Raw genomic sequence first — 19,172 nt, 5'->3', positions numbered from 1 at the left:
GGTTGTTGAACAGATGTGTCAAATGAGTGTTTCTCTATCGTTTTTGGAGTTTTGATTTCTAGTGGCTTATGACCATTGTGTAATACTCCCTCCCTTTCTAAATGTAAGTAGTTTTAGCAAAAAGAGTTTGTTTCACAATATAAGTAGTTTACATATTTCAATGCATCTTTTTCATTTATTGGATATTGTGTGACCAATGAAATAGTGCTAGGTTTTTAATAATTGGTTAAATTAATTGGTTAAATGATATATTCTTTTAAATAACAATTTTCTAAATATTCATACTTTTAAGCAAAACTACTTGCAATTAGAAACGGTGGGAGTAATATTTATGACCACTTCTAGTGGTTTTTGGCTGCACATTGCGTAGAGACTGGAAATTTTCCCTTTTACGTCATTCTTTCCTTGCGCGCGAGGTAAGGGAGCGCTTTTTTAAACCAAGGGTAGCTGTTACAGGTACAAGGACGTTCTCACTGCTTTCCAAGAAAGAAATAGCCTCATCTACTTGCTCAAGGGCTGCACAGGCAAACTGACAAGCTCCTTCACTTATATTGTACCGTTCAAAAATTTGCTTAGCCCATTCATAGTAATGAAGTTTCCATGTCGCACAAGACTGTTCACCATCTGAAATACTGGTACCTGCTTCAACCAAATGGATGATAAAAGGGGGTTATGAATCAGCTAGTTTACAAAATAATAAAACTAGCAAAGGAGAAATAAAAGATTTATTTGAAAAGGTCACCAATTGTGGAATGGGAAAATCCTGCTTCTGTAGCCAAGCTGTGCAAAGCCTTCCAAGATCGTTCACCAGATGAAGCTCTACATTGGGAACCATGATAGGATAAAGGTAGGCACATGAAATATATATGTTATGAAAATACCAAGAAACTGATAATATTAGAAAATAACTGAGCCAGAGACCAAGTTGAACAATAGAAGTAGAAAACAGAACCTGAAGAAGCAGCGGGTGGCATCACTAATCTTCTTCAATCTTCATATCCCACATGCCCCACGTTGTACCTGATCAAGAAGGCAACAACCACGGAGATGTTGAAGAAGACACCAATCTCCACTACTATCTTGACCATGTCCAAATGTTTTCTCCCCACGTAAACTTCCCTCCACAACCTCAAGGATTCGCTTGAAAAGGAAGAAAAAAAAAACAGACGAATCAGCAATTAATTTAAACTAGCAGTTCGCTAAAAAAGACTGTTGGCAAAGGTGTTCATCAAAGAAGCAGAGACAGAGACAGTTTCTTTTTTTTTTTACCTCAACAGCATCAGCCTGTCCATTCCTAATCAACCTAAGAGTAAGCTCAGATGAGCGTCTTAGCAACGAAGAAGAGTCCTCTCCTGTTTTACTATAACAAATCCAGCTAACAAAGTTTTGTACCAAACTTGTAGTGATTTCTGAATCTGGAAGATATCTCAAGTTAAATTGGCTGTCCACAATACACCTTCGGTGGTCACTAAAGAGAAGGATGTATGCCAATGAGAAACCACATTTCCCAAGCATTTTGTTCCATGATTTTTTGTCAATGCTGCTATCTGCAATGATATAACAATTGTGAATATTGGATGTGACTTTGAGGAATGAGCTTAGGGGAAACCTACCAATCTGTAGAGATGAGAGTTTAAAGCTGCAATCATCCACTGAAGTTGGAGTGTTAACAAAGAAAAGGATGATGAGCCACTGTGAGACAATATCTTGGATCATGGGAAGCAACTTAAGCCGTAGCTTGGATATGTCTTGCTGTGACATACTAACCTGCGGAACGAGAAATAAGAATGGATGACTGAGTTTAAGAATAAATACGCCAAATAGAGTATGTGAGATAGTGTCGAAATATAAACTACACTGCTTCCATAAATGAGACAGTGGAAACTGACCTGAGCAGAGATGTTAAGGAGATAGCTGAGGAGTAGGACGATGTCAAAGGCAGACTCAAACATAACCTTTGCAAACTGAGAAGTGGCTTGAACGAGGATTGAACTACAGATATCAGATAATGCCTCGCCATTATTGTTATACCTAAATTTCTTAGGAACCAGACGATGCTGCAAATGGTTCTCGATGATGGTAAAAACCTTTTCCCAAGATCCAGCCTTTTGACATAGAGTAGAGAGAGACAATAACATATCAATAGAGAAAGTTCTAAGATTTTCATGAGATTTTAGCTCTTTTTCCCGTGATATATCAGCACAAAGATCCGACCATGTACGCTGACCTATGAACATGTCATATCCTGACTCAAGGATGTTAACCAAGCCACCAAAGGTTTCATCAGAAGAGATAACTGGCTTTCCAGTAACTGATTCAAAGTACATGGCATAAGGAGCAGTGCCCAACTGCTTACTGATCTTCAAAGTACAATTTAGTACCTCCAATAGAATCTCATGTTCACTGTGAGACATTTCAGACCCTAAGCTTGTCAGGTTGCTGTGTTCAGAAGAAAGCCCTATAAAAAGACAGACACCAAGTCCTAAGCGAATATAAGCAATACAATGAAATTAAGAATCCTTTGCATACCTCCAAGGCTGTGCTCAGCCTTCTTTAAACTAAAGAAGAGTGACACCGATTTGTTTCTAATTAGACCAATACCATCTGACTGAACCAGCAACGTGCGAGGTTCATTATTGTTACGCCAGTGACCAAGATACGTTGAACAAAAATTTTCCCACCAGTGAAAAACTGAAATAGTAGACTCACCAGTAACCTGACATAAGAAGAGATATTATAATTTCAGCTTTGCCAACGAACAGTAGAATGCATTGCATCTACAAGGTACTCTAGAACTATGCAGAAACCAAACCTCTTGCTCAATTAGTAAAAGAATCTCGCTTTTAAGCTCATCAAGACTTAAAGATTGAAACTCAGAATCACTCCAGCGTTTGTTGTGGTTCCGTAAAGTTAGACGCAAGGCAACATTGTCAAAAATTCCAAGACTCAGAATCACCCCAGCGATAATACTCACAGTTTTCATTAGCTATACTTTTACACAAAACTTTGGTACGACTCAAATTATCCCAAATACGTAATCTTCCATCAGTATGAACATTGATGAACACCCTTCCAAGAATTTCTGATATTGATATCTCTCTCACAGCTGCAACTGTCCCCCTACATAAAAGAAAAAGAGTACTTTATTTCTTTCTTCTAAGTATATGAAAACAAGAGTAAAAGACAAGATTGTTTACTAATATAACTGCTTGCCTTACAAATCCTAGAAACCATGTATCATCACGAAGCTCATGGTTGAAACCTACAAGGCAAATGATGATGATAAGAGAAATGAATAGACTATTGAAATCAATTCAAGAATATCCAAGAAAAGAACTCACAAACTTATTGCTTTAGAAACTTACTCAAAACTAAAGCCTCAAACTCATAAGTTATGCCACAAGGTTAGCATCTCTTTACATATCTGTTATAGTCTCCTAAATTCATTAAGAAACATATCTTCTAGATAACTCTCAATCTTCATAATCCTAAACTCATTAGAATAATAACTTGTGACCTAAGTTATCTACAAGCTTAATCAACATTCTCCCCGTTGAGCTTGTAACCACCATTCTTCACATCTTCAATTCCAATGAGATTCCTCATCTCTTTAAACATGACTCTTGCAAGAGCTTTAGTTAATATGTCCCCGCCTTTTGCTTGCTTCCAGCTGCATGTTCCACGAACACAAGTCCATTCTCTATGCACTCCCTAGTGAAATGAAACCTTGTATGTATGTGCTTGCAATGGCTGACCTGTTATCAATGCGTATGCACTCCCTAGTGAAATGAAACCTTGTATGTATGTGCTTGCTACGCCCATGAAACATCGGATTCTTTGCAAGTGCAATGGCTGACTTGTTATCAATGCGTATGCACTCCCTAGTGAAATGAAACCTTGTATGTATGTGCTTGCTACGCCCATGAAACATCGGATTCTTTGCAAGTGCAATGACTGACTTGTTATCAACGCGTATGACTGCTTTTCTACCTCCTTTTGTGATCTCCTCAAGAAGTTCCCGCAGCCATAGTGCTTGTATTGCAGTCTCTGTAGCCGCCATGTATTCTGCTTCACAACTAGACAAGGCAACAGTTTCTTGTTTTTGTGAACACCAAGTGACCGGAATGTTGTTGAGATAGAAGATATGGCCTGCTGTACTCCTATCATCATCTGGATCAACGTAGCTACGGTCGCTATATCCTACCAGCTCCTTCTGTCCATCACTCTTGTAGTAGAGACCGAGAGAACACGTCCCTTTAAGATATCGCAAGACTTGTTTCAAAGCAACCCGTGTGATGCTCTTGGATCATGCATATACCGACTAAGAACTCCAACACTTTGCGCAAGATCGGACTTCGTATGTATAAAGTACCGTAGACATCCAATGTTCCTTCTAAATTCCTTCTCGTTGATCACTTCTTCATCCTCAGCCGTCAATAATTTTAACCATGTGTCCATTGGTATGTGGACTGCATCACTCAATCAGGCTTCCTCTAGTATCCTAGTTGTGTATCTCTCTTGTTTCAAGATTACTCCATCTTTAGCTTGAAATACTTCAATACCAAGGTAATAATGAAGTCGACCGAGACCACTCATCTCGAACTTATTGGCCATCTCCTTCTTGAACTCTTGTATATCACTCAAGTTTGAACCAGTGACGAGCAAGTCGTCAACGTAAACATCTACAAGTAGGAGTGCTCCTCGACCTCTTTTCTGAGACAGTGATGGCTCCTTACAACATTTATTGAATCCAAGTTCCTTGAGTATCTGATTAAGATTGATGCTCCGTGCCCTTGGAGCTTGCTTCAAACCGTAGAGCGCTTTATGTAACTTATATACCCTAGTCTTGTTGCCTTTCACCTTGAAACCCTCGGGTCGTGACACAAAAACTTCTTCTTTCAATTCCCCGTAGAGGAACGCCATCTTCACATCGAGATGATTTATTTCCCACGCATTTGATACAACTAGGCGATGAGAACTCAGACAGTTTCTATCCTTGAGACGGGAGCAAATACTTCCTCAAAGTTGATGCCCTTCCGTTGTATGTAACACTTTGCCACGAGCCTAGCTTTGTACTTGCTTACACTCCCTTCGGTATTGCGCTTCACTTTGAACACCCACTTAAGCCCAATTGCTTTGCAGCCATCGGGTAGATCGACAAGAGTCCATGTTTTATTTTTCTTAATCGAAGTCATTTCCTCCTCACAAAGATCCCTCCAAACCTTCTCGTCCTTTGTCTCTTTCCAGTGTCCCACGGTTCCTCGTTGATCAGAAGTAATATACGTTATATCTCTAAGTTCTCCAACAAAAGAACGTAATCATCCAAGTAGCTTGGTTTAATACTTTGTCTCGTAGATATTCTCTAGTTCGGTTGCTGCTCTGCCTCAGTCACAGAGCTCTGCCTTGCTATCAGCTTCTTCTACTACATCACTCATGTTTTTCTCATCGTTATCTTCTTCATTATGGTAAGGCATGAAAGTGATTGCTCTCGTCTCAGTTGTCTCATTTTTTGTTGTATTCCACTTCCATTCATTATCTTCATCAAAGGTCACGTCTCTGCTCACCACCACCCTACAATTAGTTGGATCATACAGGGGGTAAGCCTTTGATTCTGGCTCGATCCCTAGATGCACCAAGGCTCGCGATCTATCATCAAGCTTCCTCAAGTACGAAGCCTCACTCTTTGCGTAACAAACACACCCAAACACACAGGTGTTGGACACTTGGTTTCTTCCTTTTAAGACATTCATATGGTGTTTGCTCCTTCAAAGTTCTCGATGAAACTCTATTTGATCAGATAGGTGGAATCCCTCACTGCTTCACCCAAAAAATAATTTGGCTATTTCATAATGCTTCTCATCACCTCCATTAGGGTTGGGGGGGGGGGGGGAGGAGGAGGATAGTGAGGAGTTGTATTTGTTGGTTGGGGAATGTAACTTATTGAGTAATGCTAGATTACTTACTCCTCACTCGTTGTTGTTTTCAGTTGACCAGTGGTGAGCTTGTAGAGGTCGCAAGAAGCTAGGTCGGCTGGTGTAGATTTGCATCTTTTTGTTTAAGACGTTTTCAGACTATAAGTATGTATCTTTTGTCTTTGGCATGCCACCACTTGTATAATATTTTGTGTGATGCGAACCATGTATTATATAAAATAAATAAAGTGATGTTTTGTGTAAATGTCTTGTTGTATCTGATATTAGTTTGTCTAAGCTAACACAACGTTAGATTGGGGTACGGGTTGCGAAGCCTTAGACTTTAATCTGACGGGACGTGTTAGTGGATGGTATGGCCTAGTCATGAATAGCACCCTTTGTGATCATGGCTGGATCGTTTCTAACCCGTCATGTAGCTCTTCCAAACCTTGGTAGACAGTCGATCCGTCGGTCATGTTTTTGTTTGATTGTTGGCTGGTGGTTCGACTTATACCTAGAACAGTTCGAGGGTGTTACAGTCATCCTCATGCTCCACACCGTATAATTTGTAACCGTGAGCATTGGACATTGGATGGAAGAGGAACTGGTTTCTCTTGGTTTACTTGTTGCGGCTCCCATGGTTTTGCTTTCCTCAAAAACAAACTTCGAACTTTGTTTTTCCGATGTCAATAATTGGTTTCAATGATGCTCTGATACCAATTATTGAAATCAACTCAAGAATATCCAAGAAAAGAACACACAATCTTATTATTTTAGAAATTTGTGCAAAACTAAAACCTCAAACTTATAAGTTATGCCACAAAGTTAACATCTCTTTATATATCTCTTTTAATTTCCTAAACTCATTAAGAAACATATCTTCGAGATAACTCTGAATCTTCCTAATCCTAAACTAACTCATTAAAATAATAACTTTAGTTATCTACGAGCTTAATCAACATAGACATGATCAACACATTCGAGATATTAAGGGAGTAGACAACACCAGACGACGTAAGGGCGTAAGGATAGAAGACGAGAGGAGCACTAGTACTACCCTGCAAAATTCAATTCGGTTTAAGCAATAAACGAAAGAATCAAAGTGCTTAATCTACCTCCTGGGCGACGAATGGAAAAGCAAAATGACAGAGCGAATGAGCAAAGGCCAGACGAATCCCGGTTAATGGAAACATAGAAGAGATCGGCAGAAGCTCGAGAACGTTTGGGCTTGTTTGGTTGATTCTCCAAGCGAAAGAGATCGGAGGTTCCCCAATCACACGGCTCGAAGAAGCGTAGTTTTCTTCTGGAGAGGGAAGAACAACAGATCTTTTGTCATCAGAAGGAGAAGGTACAGATATATTGATCCATTCGATGGTGTTTTCGCCGCCTACAACTGGAACCTCCCTACGGACACGCGAACTCCGACGATTCTCCTCCATTCTTATTGGATCTAAATTTCTCGGCCCATTAACTTATTTTCTCAGATTTCTAAATATTTTTTATAAATTGATATATTTTGTTTTGGCTGAGAAAAAAAAGTTAAAGTGTTATAGAAGTTGTATAATTGAATCATTCACGCAGTATTAGTCTTGATAATCTAAAATTACGAAAATAAACATTCATGTAGTATTAGGCTTGATAATCTGAAATTACGCAAAAAAAAAGTTGTACAAAATTGTCAGAAATTTTTTTCTAAAAACTAAGAGATTAAATAATTATCCATAAAAAATATAATTAAGAATTTTTTTTTCTCTAGTTTTTTAATTAAATACTGATTTAGTAACTAAATTGAGTTTTTCGTATGAAAAAGAATTATTATATTTTAAATGAAAATATTTAACAACTTTATTAACAATCGCAAAAAAACGTTATTAAACAAAAAGTATCAAGAAATTTTTATGAAAGTGAAATTTATACAAAATGAAATTCCTTATTTTAAAATTACATGTTTTAAATATCAAAAATCACTATATTTTTATTTTTAAGATACTAAATTCCTTTATGATATTGATATGATTTTATAAAGAAATATTAAGAAAAACGAAAATATAAATAGATAATATTAGTAATGGAAATTAGTAAAATGGTTTATGAAATTGAGATTTCTATAAAAGGAAATTTCTCATTGTCAAATTACATGTTTTAAATATAAAAAATTGCTATGTATTTTTACTTTTAAGATATTGCATTTTTATACAAAATTTCTTCATAATATTGATATGTATATATATATATATACATACATATATATTAAAGCGAAAATAAAAATAAAAATATTTTAAAGATATATTGAAAAAATATAGATATTTTCCTTTTTTTATTTAAGAAAAAAAATTATTAATAAAAACTAAAAGAGAAATTTTGATTATGGCAACTACAAAATAAAATTAATTCATTAAGGTTAATAATGTAATAAATTATTGTGAGAATTAACATGAGCACGAAAAATAGAAAACTGAATTATAAAATAATATTATAGAGATTATTAATTTCTTATGTACAATTTAATACATATGTAGTTTTGAAAATCAAAGTAAAAATAAAGTGTTGATCAATTCAAAGATACATGAATTAATTTAAAGATAATTTTTAGAAATCTCTCTCATATACAAATTTATAAAAGAACTAAAATTTAACAATAGTCTGATATTTAATTTCCATTTATTAGTATATTTTGAGTCTTTTTAAAATTTATATGTATAAATAATTAAAAATTGTCACAAACAATAATATGTTACTATTTAATTGGCTATTTAATTTCGGTTGTAAGAATTTGGACTGATCTGATTATTTATTTTGTGTGTATATTCAGAGGCAGTCCTCGAAACTATGTGGTTAGAAGCAAAAATAAAAAATATGGCCTATTCTCTTAAGGAAAATCGAACCCGCAAAGCTTAAGCCTTGTCACCAATATTCACACCACTAATGCTAATAAGTAATAAGAACTTTTTGTTGAAATAAGGCCGCAAAATTTTATAATTTCTGGCAGTCGGAAGCAACAACTTCATCAGCTTCCTTCAAGGGCCGGCTCTGTGTATATTGAATTAGATATCTCAATAATATTATTTGAAAAATCAGTTTCCTACATATCGTGCTCACGTTAATTCTTACGATTATTAATTACAAAAGCACCCTTAATAAATTTAAATATTATATATGACTGCCACTAATAAAATTAAAAAATTATGCAAATTAAATTTTTAATTTTCTTTTACTTTTTAAAAAATATTTTTTTCCAAAAAGATATAGAATAAAAAGTAATATTCATATAATAAAAACGAAAATCATATCTACAAAAAAAATGGAAAGAAAACATATTTTATGAAAATAAATTTTATATAAAAGGTTATTTCATAAAAAAAATTCAAAAAAACAGTTTTGATCGTAAGAAATAATCATCTCTTTATAACATAATATCAAACAACATAACATATATTCTAAAATTAATAAAGTTATTTTATTTTCTCAGATTATTACAAAAATTAATTTAAGGTTTAATATTTTATTTTTCATTTTTGAAACTTTATATATTTATACAACATCACAGACCTATAATAATAATAACACATAAACAAATGTAGTTGTTATGGGTGATATTAATTAAAATATTTAAATTTATTTTCTATATCTAAAGTATGAAGTTTTCTAGAATTAAAAAAAAAAGAATATTATTTTGTAAATATTAAATATCCGTTCATGAGTTTTTTTAATTTTATTTCGTTAATAAAATTTTGTACTAATTATCATTTTAGTTTTTTTCTACCATTTTTTACAAATCCACAAATATCAAATTATACAAAAGAATTTACGAAAGCATATATGCATATTTATGATGAAGAACTGACTAGTGCAATAATTAAAACTTATCAATTATAACTTTGAATATTTTTAATTTATATTTTCTACATCTAAAGTATAAAGTTACTTAGAATTTTTTTAAGAAAATATTATTTGTAAATACGTTATGAGCTTTCAAAATTTTATCTTATTTATAGAACTTTGTACTAATCATCATTTTAGTATTCCTACTACTTTTACAAAAGCAAAAATGTCAAATTATAAAAAAGAATTTACGGATGTATATATGCATATTTAAGATGAAGAACTGAACTAATGCAATAAATAAAACTAATCAATTTAGATTAATTAAAATCAAAAGTTATTGTGCTTCAGTTTGAAGAAAGAGAATTTTCATGTTTACCACATTGTTAATATCATTATTCATATTTAGCTTCACTAAAGAGACATTTTCACAAATACATTATAAGCAAAAGACTTTTATATCATTGATATATATATATAATAATTGTTTTTAAAAAAATTATTGTATAGTGTTCGAGTTATACATTTTCAAATTCAAACTTTTTATAATTTTTTTTCTACAGGGTTTTTCAAAAAAATTTCGAATTTCAATAAGGAAATTTGAAAAAAAAAAATTGAAACTATTTTTAATTTTTTAATGTATTTATTTATATATTTATAAGAATCATAAACTTCACATTCCAAAACCTTACCCCATCCCTCAACTCCAAACTCTAAGTCTAGATTAGTTAACCCTAGGGTTATAAGTGTTTTTTTACCTCTTTAAAAATGAGGATAAAAGTGGTTAAGGTAAACATGAAAAGTGATATTACGATTGTGGTATTTTTGACAATTTTCCTTGAAGAAATATGTGTAACTCAATATAACCCACAAACTGAACAAATTAAACAATCTAAATTTTATGTCCAAAATCAAAATTCTAAATGCTGAAAGAAAAAAACAAAAATCAGAATTTTTTATCTTTTTTGAACAAATCAGAATTTTTATATATTTCATCGTAAATATATTATAGTTAAATTTTGAGAAGTAAATACAATTCAGTATACCCAAATAATAACCAAATATACTATATATATGTATGTGTATATATATATATTACATGTCTAATTAAAATAATATTATTTATTTAAATTAAATCATCCATATAAATTACAAATTAATCATATCACTTCAAATGAATCAAACTGTTTACAATTGAACATGTCATACTCGAGTTCGATCATCGATGATGGAGAGTGGACTATTAATCACTCTAATCTTCTGCCACAAGAACATTATGGGATTGGATCTTCTTGGTTAATCAGAAAAATGTAATTTTGATACTATGCGCTGAGAAGAGGTAAACAATAATACTTGCATGGACATGGAAAAATTGATTCAAAATTTCAAATACATCATAACCTTCTTGGTCTGATCACCATTGATATCAAACGTTTAAATCATTATCTCTAACCATCTTCCTTCGCTTTAAATTCTCAACAAATAAAATTTATTGCAAATTTTCTATGAATGAGTGGCTTTCACATTTTAGGTGCTAGGATATGATTAGTTCTGGTTTCCTAATTGCTAGAAAGTTGGCTTTATATAGTGCCACTTAGTATTTTTTGTCACTGATATTGATATAGTGCCACTTAGTTTGTGGACCAACTTTTAAACACGATAAGAATTAGAACCAACACTTTTCTTTTTGATAACATTGGTGTGATCCCAAAGATTTTCTATGCCTAAAAGACTAATCACCAAAATTTTTATAGAAATCCGAGTTTTCTTGCCATTTAAAACGTCTATGGGTGGCCAAGGAGAATCGAACCCAGAGCGGAAGTTCCAGCTGGAACCCCTTTACTACTACGCCGAGACCACTTGGTTGAATTAGAACAACACGTATAAACTAAGTTTCCGTGTTCACTGGAAAACTCTGCTTATAACTTAATTTACAAATTTATATATTATATGTTGTATAAGGAAAATATCCCTTTTGAATAACCCAAATGAATTTTTGAACTATAAACTAAAGAAGCTTCCAAAAAATTAAAACTGAATTTTGAATTTCCTAACTTAAACCGATTTATGAATTCACTATAATGAAAAATTAATTATCAATTTTCTAAATATTGCATCGGTGGAATTTTTATAAAAAATTGTTTATTGAAGGAAATTTTTTATGCAATCTAGAGCCTAGCTTCTAAACACATGGATAATAGACCAGATCGTTTCTATATTATATACACATAATTTAGGGAGCACTTATGATTTTTCTAGAATAACTAAAAAGTCTGTGTGAAAAAATAAATTTGAAATTAATTAATAAAGTCTCATTGACCTAAAATAAGTTTATTATGATACAACATGTAACAAAGAAAATTAGTAAAGTGCTTTCTAATTAAGCTGAACTTTTAACTTAATGTTTTTTGAACTTTTTCTTTCATTTATATACTTAGGGGGGGGTTATTGGTAGTTAAATTTTGAAGGAGTTATAAAATTTAGAGATTTTATTGTTATTGGTTTATGTATTCTTACAATCTTGTTAGAATCCTTTGTTATTGGTTTATGGACTTTTAAATTCTATATAAAATTTTTTGTTATTCAAAAAGTTTAGTTTTTATTAATTTTTTAATTCTAGTAAACTCTTTTGTTATTGGGACATAAATTCTCTCTAGTTTTACTCATAACACTCAACTTTATAAATATCATTCATACTCATAAGATTCTTAGAATCTATGTAACAAAAAACACAAATATACAAACACAAAAAGTTGTGTATTACATTTTTATTGTCATGTGAAAGATAATGTAAAAAGAAATTTAAAGATAAAAAAATTATTAAAGATAACATAATCAAGAATCATGAAAAAATCATTGGGTGACCTTATGAAACTTTAAACAAAAAACAAACAAGCCAAATTCAAATATTAAAAAATAAAAAAAAATTATTTTAACATCAAATAACTATATTTCTTGAAATAAAAAAATTTAAGTATTTTTATTGAAAGATAAATCTGGAAAGAAAAACATATATGGAAATTCATGCTATTCAATCATAATCAATGACAATTTATACAATACATATGGCAAGAATTCATCAAATCTACTTAACTCTTAAAAATCTTTGAACTTTAAAAATTTTCAGATTCCACACAAACTTTAATCAGTTTACTAGAAAATTAGATATAGATTACATTTACATTTTCATTTACACTTCAGATATTTTCTATCTATATATAAAACAAACAAAAAAATTGCCTGAGCGAAATTAATTTCATTTTTGATTAATTGGTGAGTGTCATAATGAGAACATTAAACATGGATATCTACTTATTTAAAATTTCTGTATAAATAGTCCTCTCGTTTCTCTTCGTAGTTATAAAAATTGGAACCTTTTTCTTCTTCTTCTTCCTCGCTTTGTGCTTCTTCTAGCATCTCAATTCAAAATCCTCGCGAGCTTCTTCCATTTTCTTCTTTAGACTAATTCGTGCTTTCGAATCTTTATATCGGTCTTTGAATATAAACGTAAGCTCTCTCTCTCTCTCTCTCTCTCTCTCTCTCTCTCTCTCGTGTGTCTGTTTATTTTCGAATGTTGATTTCGTAGATTGTTCGGATGAAATTGAGTCGAGAGATTGATTAACAACCACAAAAATTGCATAGGTTTATCGGAATGTATAAGTTTTGGATTGAGAATCTAATAAATCTCCATAATTTTCACTTGAGAATCATTGTGTGTTTTTCCCTTCATCCATAATCGATCCAACCAAAAAATGACTAATTATACCTGAGATTAGTGGCCAAAAAGCCAACATTACAAAGTGGACATATTATCACATTAAGTATCACATTGAAAATTGGATGCATGTTAAAGTATATACAAGAGATATGAGATAATCCCTGTTACCAATTAGTTTTGAGTTGGAATCCTATAATAAGCCCAAACTAACAAATTCTTATGTCCTATTTTCTCTGTTAGGAGCTATGAAACTTTTATGTCCAAGTGATAATGTCCTGAGATTTTCGTTCGCAAGCCGGCTATTCTCTCGTGAACTGGTTAGCATTGATGAGAATTCGAAGAAGAAATACATTAGTTTACCTTTTTGTTGTGGTGGTATGAGGAAGGTTTTTGCGTCAAGACATTATGTGCCAGGAGTACACTTGCAAGATTCGTCGGTTGCTGAGAAAAGTCTGCCAAGAAGAGAGACTGGAGAGGCTTGGCTTGGCTTTGTGAGGACGTTGTTGATTGACAATTATGATAGTTACACGTTCAATATATATCAGGCATTGACTACTATTAATGGAGGTACCTTCTTATCTTTATCTTTGTCACTCTCTTTACATATATTCTAGATTTTTTTTTTCAAACTTCTTATACTTGTATACTGTGTAGTGCCTCCTGTGGTTATTCGAAACGATGAGTGGACGTGGGAAGAAGCTTACCGTTACTTATATGAAGACGCTGCTTTCGATAATATTGTTATATCACCTGGACCTGGTTCTCCCATGTGCTCATCTGATATAGGTACCAGCCATGTACTGTTAATTATAGACCCACCCACCTACCTTTGATTTTCTTTTCTCCAACTTCACTTCGGGTTTTCAGGAATATGTCTTCGCCTTTTGCTTGAGTGTCGTGATATTCCAATTCTAGGCGTCTGCCTCGGCCACCAGGTACTTCTTCGTCATAAAGATGACAATTGCTTCAAAAATATATAAGCTTATTCGGTCTTAGCTCTTGTATAGTCATGAAAATGAGTAGTTTATCTCTCTCTCTCTCTCTGGAATTTCTGAACCAACCAAGACAACATGATTTGACAGGCACTGGGTTATGTCCATGGAGCTCATGTGGTGCATGCACCAGAACCAGTCCATGGACGGTTAAGGTATTGAGGAATGTAGTTTTCAGTATACATGGCTTTTTCTAATGCTTCTTTTCCTGAATTGAATTCTGAATAAACTTGTTGATATTTGATCATATGCTACTCACTATTTCCATATACTTCATGTAGTGGGATTGAACATGATGGGAACATATTGTTTTCTGATATACCATCCGGGAGAAACTCTGATTTCAAGGCAGGTCATCTACTTTTTATTAACATGCAACATTCATTGATCTCTCTCTAAATACAAAGTACAAAATTTTCTTGGGACATTCAATTCTACAGGTTGTTAGATACCATTCACTGACCATAGATAAAGAATCACTGCCAAAGGAACTCGTACCAATAGCTTGGACGATTTATGATGACAATGGTTCTTTCTCTGTTCCTGTGAATAATCAAAGTTATTGGCCTTCGTCCCATGTTGATGGAAAACAAGATAGACACATTCTAATGGGCATCATGCACTCTACTTTTCCACATTATGGTTTACAGGTTTTTGATGTTTATTAGGGATTACATATAAGCTTAGTTTCTTTCATTGTTATGCGGTCTTTGATATGCATTATACTTTCAGTTTCATCCAGAGAGTATTGCTACCACCTATGGAAGTCAAATATTCAAGAACTTCAAAGACATAACTCTGGATTACTGGAATGGCTGCAAAGCTCCATCATTGCGTCGAAGAAAGATTAATGAAACCGGTAAGCTCTTTTTTTTACGTTAATAATTTCCTTATTGCTAGACTGTAGCTCCTTTCTAAGATCTATTGTTGTTTTTGTATCCTGCACGTTACTTCATAATTAATTAACCGTCTTTGAGCTTTTCTGAATAATGTTATATTTATTTTAGGAAACATGCAGGTGCCTGGTGCTTGTGGATTCCTGAAAGAACTTTCCAGAAATAGAATTACAGGAAACGGTTCTAGTTATTATGGTAACCCTAGGACGTCCCTCTCTACTGCCAAGAAAAATGGTGTAGACGTCTTAGAACCTAATGCAAAATTGCTGAGGTTGAAATGGAAGAAGCTTGAACGTCTTGCACATAAAGTTGGTGGAGCAAGAAATATATTCATGGAACTCTTTGGTAAAAGTAGAGGGCATGATACTTTTTGGCTGGATACTTCTTCTGGTGACAAGGTTGGTACTCTATTTCTCCTCAAGTTGTGTACTAGAACTAATGATTTGATTTTAAAGAATGTTAGTTGCAATTACATTGTTCCAGGCTAGAGGGCGATTTTCGTTCATGGGCGGTAAAGGTGGATCCCTCTGGAAGCAGTTGATATTTAGTTTATCTGATCAAAGGTTTTACACATCTCACTTACTCTTTCTCTATAGAGGTTTATGATCTTTTATGACTTTCTGTTTTTCAGCGAGATTACATCTAAACATGCTGGACACCTTCTGATTGAAGATGCTAACTGTTCTACTGAGAAAAGATTCTTAAAAGAAGGCTTTCTAGATTTTTTACGTAAGGTATGGCGAAAGACTTTCCCCTAGTGGATATATATGTTCTGACTTGAAATCATTAAAAACTACTCAACTGTATATTTACCAGGAACTTTCATCCATCTCTTACGATGAGAAGGACTTTGAAGGGTTGCCTTTTGAATTTTATGGTGGATACGTAGGTTGTATTGGGTACGTGTTACATCATTTTTAGACCATGAATCTCTCTCACAAGCCCTTTGCATATATAACTACCTTTACTTGCATCGCAGGTATGATATTAAAGTCGAATGTGGAATGCCAAATAACCGTCACAAATCCAAGGCTCCGGATGCATGTTTTTTCTTTGTAGATAACATTGTCGCCATTGATCATCATCTTGATGACGTTTATGTATTATCTCTTCACCAAGATGGCACCGTAGAAACCTCCTTCCTCAAAGATACCGAAGAGAAGATCATTAGCATGAACGTTTCGTCTACAAGAAAGTGGAAGGATCAAACGCTTCCTCCTATAGATTCATCTACAAGTTTTGTCCCTGACAAATCACGAGAGCAGTATATCAACGATGTTGAGAGGTGTATGCAGTACATCAAAGACGGGGAGAGCTACGAGCTTTGTCTCACTACTCAGAACAGATTGAAGATAGGGAACACTGATCCTTTGGGACTCTATCTACACCTCAGAGAGAGGAATCCAGCTCCATATGCAGCTTTTCTCAACTTCTCTAATGCAAATGTGTCTTTATGCTGTTCATCCCCTGAAAGGTTTCTTAAGCTAGACGGACATGGAGTGCTTGAAGCAAAGCCGATCAAGGGTACTATGGCTCGTGGCTCCACACCTGAAGAAGATGAACTTCTCAAACTGCAATTGAAACTCAGGTACCACCAAAACCTTTAAGTATCATAAGAGCACATTATAATATAAGAATAAAAAAAAATTGGTGAGAGAAAGAGATATTGCATCTCATTTGAGAATTTCTCTGAACCTCTTTTTGCCACTTGATAGTTTATAATAGGTTCATCATTTTTCTTTTATTTAGTAATTTTTGTTAAAAATATTTATATATTAATTGTTAGATACTCAAAATGAGTCTAGAATTTTTGTACTTTAACATTCATTGACTTGACCTTTCGTTCATGTAATCAGTGAGAAGAATGAAGCAGAGAATCTGATGATTGTTGACCTTCTGAGGAATGATCTTGGTCGTGTATGTGAGCCTGGCTCAGTGCATGTGCCTAACCTCATGGACGTGGAAACATATACAACAGTACACACTATGGTGAGCACGGTCCGTGGACTTAAAAGGTCAGATATTAGTCCAGTGGAATGTGTAAAAGCAGCTTTCCCTGGCGGGTCAATGACCGGTGCTCCGAAACTGAGATCGGTCGAAATTCTTGACTCGCTTGAGAAGTGTTCGAGAGGTCTTTACTCTGGCTCAATAGGGTATTTCTCATATAATGGCACATTTGATCTGAATATTGTGATAAGAACAGTGGTGATACATGAGGGTGAAGCTTCCATTGGAGCAGGAGGAGCAATTGTTGCGTTATCAAACGCGGAAGATGAGTTAGAGGAAATGGTTCTTAAGACTAGAGCTCCTGCTAATGCGGTCATTGAGTTTTGTAATGGTGGTTCACTGATCAGAGAAGACACTAGTTCTAGTTGTGTCTTGATGGGCCGGTAAAGCGAAGGGGATTCCTCATCCATCGGTCGAGGCTCTGTGTTGTGGCTTTTTATCAGTTATTTTTAAATAAATAAAAATATTATTTGAAGATTTCTATAGAAAATTAAAAAAAAACGTATATAGTTGTAGACTTGTATGAGATTTGATTGATAAATAAAATTTCATTTTCAAAATAGTGATTTGATTGATGCCTTTGAAATAAACTTTATATATATATTTTAAATCTGTTGGTACACTTTACCTAAATGTAACCCCACTTCCTACATTTGTAGTTCTTTCACTTTCACAACTTATTAATTTAATAAATTTCTGTAAAATACAATTCTTTAGTCTTTCACTTTCACAAATCGAGTACTAGATTTCATTTACTGAGTTCATATATTGTGTAAATGATATTCGTGAATCATTTGGACAGTTGGTTGCAAAATAATTTCTGGTGACCATAAAAAAATCATTCAAAAAGGTATTACAATTTTGGTTTCAACTTCTAATTTAATTAAAGAGTTACAAATAAGAATTGAGATATATGGACTGGATGGAAAAAATCATAGAAGATAAGTTTGATAGCTTTAATCCGATTTGTACAAAGAATATGTGTTCATATAACATAAACGTATCCAAATCCACATATCCTTTAGATAGCACACACATCAAATGTGTTCATATAGTTAGTGGTAATATGATGACTTTCAAACAAACATTACATGGATTCAAATCCGGTCACGAGTAGACATCATAAGAGTTTTATGGGGTTCAATAAAAGTCATGTTTTGTCATTTGTTGCCTACCGTTTTGTCAGATCATATTTATTTTTTGTCAAAGTAATTTTGTTGAAAAATATCTTATGTTAAAAGCTGATATAAAATGAATACATGGGTTAAAATGAATGGAATTAAGATATAACGATCAAAACATTCGTCTGCGTTGTGTTGTGAAATGTGTATATTCCTTGGTGCGATATAAGTACATTATTATAAACATATAATACGTTCTTGAACAAATCATATATGGACAAGACAAGATATTGTAATGATCTTTAGCTGTCCAGTAGAGACATGTTCGGCCGAGCTACATAATTAATAGTCAATGATTGTAATTACACTGAAATTGAAACTAAAATCTCAGAAGAAGACACTCAAAGACGGAAGAAAATTGGTAGAAGGAGAAAGTAGAAAATGGGAGACAAAATGATTGAGCATGAGATATGATTTATTTATTCTCCATGAGAGTGTGTGCTTGGCTTTTGCTTTCAATTTTACTAGTAAAAGGTGATTTTAACTTTTTATCTGAACAAGAGTTAAATTGTCTGCTTAACTTCAGATACTGATGAGATAACTAGTTACAAAATCCGAGAAGTTGGATACAGATTTTCTTTAATATAGAAATACTACTTGCAAAAAGAGATATACTTTTGGTGGTAGATGGTGTAACAATCTGA

At 33.4% G+C, this 19,172-nt stretch overlaps 2 protein-coding genes across 3 annotated transcripts; one reads left to right on the top strand and one right to left on the bottom strand.

Annotated features, from left to right (window-relative positions):
- Window positions 1–210: 210 nt before the first annotated feature.
- Window positions 211–7,552, bottom strand: LOC106391214 (nuclear pore complex protein NUP160). 2 transcript variants are annotated; one of them, XM_048754132.1, is made up of 10 exons: window positions 7,028–7,552; window positions 3,214–3,262; window positions 2,813–3,120; window positions 2,530–2,716; window positions 1,890–2,482; window positions 1,614–1,767; window positions 1,270–1,547; window positions 953–1,140; window positions 743–819; window positions 211–639 (listed from the first exon to the last, which is right to left on the bottom strand). In XM_048754132.1, exons 3-8 carry the CDS (start codon window positions 2,981–2,983, stop codon window positions 994–996), a joined length of 1,530 nt encoding a protein of 509 aa, XP_048610089.1. In that variant the 5' UTR covers window positions 2,984–3,120; window positions 3,214–3,262; window positions 7,028–7,552; the 3' UTR covers window positions 211–639; window positions 743–819; window positions 953–993. The 2 variants fall into 2 exon arrangements, with proteins under 2 accessions (XP_048610089.1, XP_048610091.1); XM_048754134.1 differs by having other exon boundaries at window positions 1,890–2,458; window positions 7,028–7,533.
- A 5,536-nt stretch (window positions 7,553–13,088) lies between these two features.
- LOC106394832 (aminodeoxychorismate synthase, chloroplastic-like) lies at window positions 13,089–17,907 on the top strand. The gene is made up of 14 exons (XM_013835390.3): window positions 13,089–13,241; window positions 13,693–14,019; window positions 14,107–14,238; window positions 14,320–14,387; window positions 14,535–14,599; window positions 14,726–14,792; window positions 14,885–15,094; window positions 15,177–15,303; window positions 15,452–15,738; window positions 15,824–15,903; window positions 15,972–16,074; window positions 16,157–16,239; window positions 16,320–16,928; window positions 17,197–17,907. Exons 2-14 carry the CDS (start codon window positions 13,698–13,700, stop codon window positions 17,732–17,734), a joined length of 2,691 nt encoding a protein of 896 aa, XP_013690844.2. The 5' UTR covers window positions 13,089–13,241; window positions 13,693–13,697; the 3' UTR covers window positions 17,735–17,907.
- The last annotated feature ends 1,265 nt before the right edge of the window (window positions 17,908–19,172 follow it).

The sequence above is a fragment of the Brassica napus genome, chromosome C4 (genome assembly GCF_020379485.1).
Source record: "Brassica napus cultivar Da-Ae chromosome C4, Da-Ae, whole genome shotgun sequence".
Classification (NCBI taxonomy): Eukaryota; Viridiplantae; Streptophyta; class Magnoliopsida; order Brassicales; family Brassicaceae; genus Brassica; species Brassica napus.
This window is presented reverse-complemented; position numbering and strand designations above follow the sequence as displayed.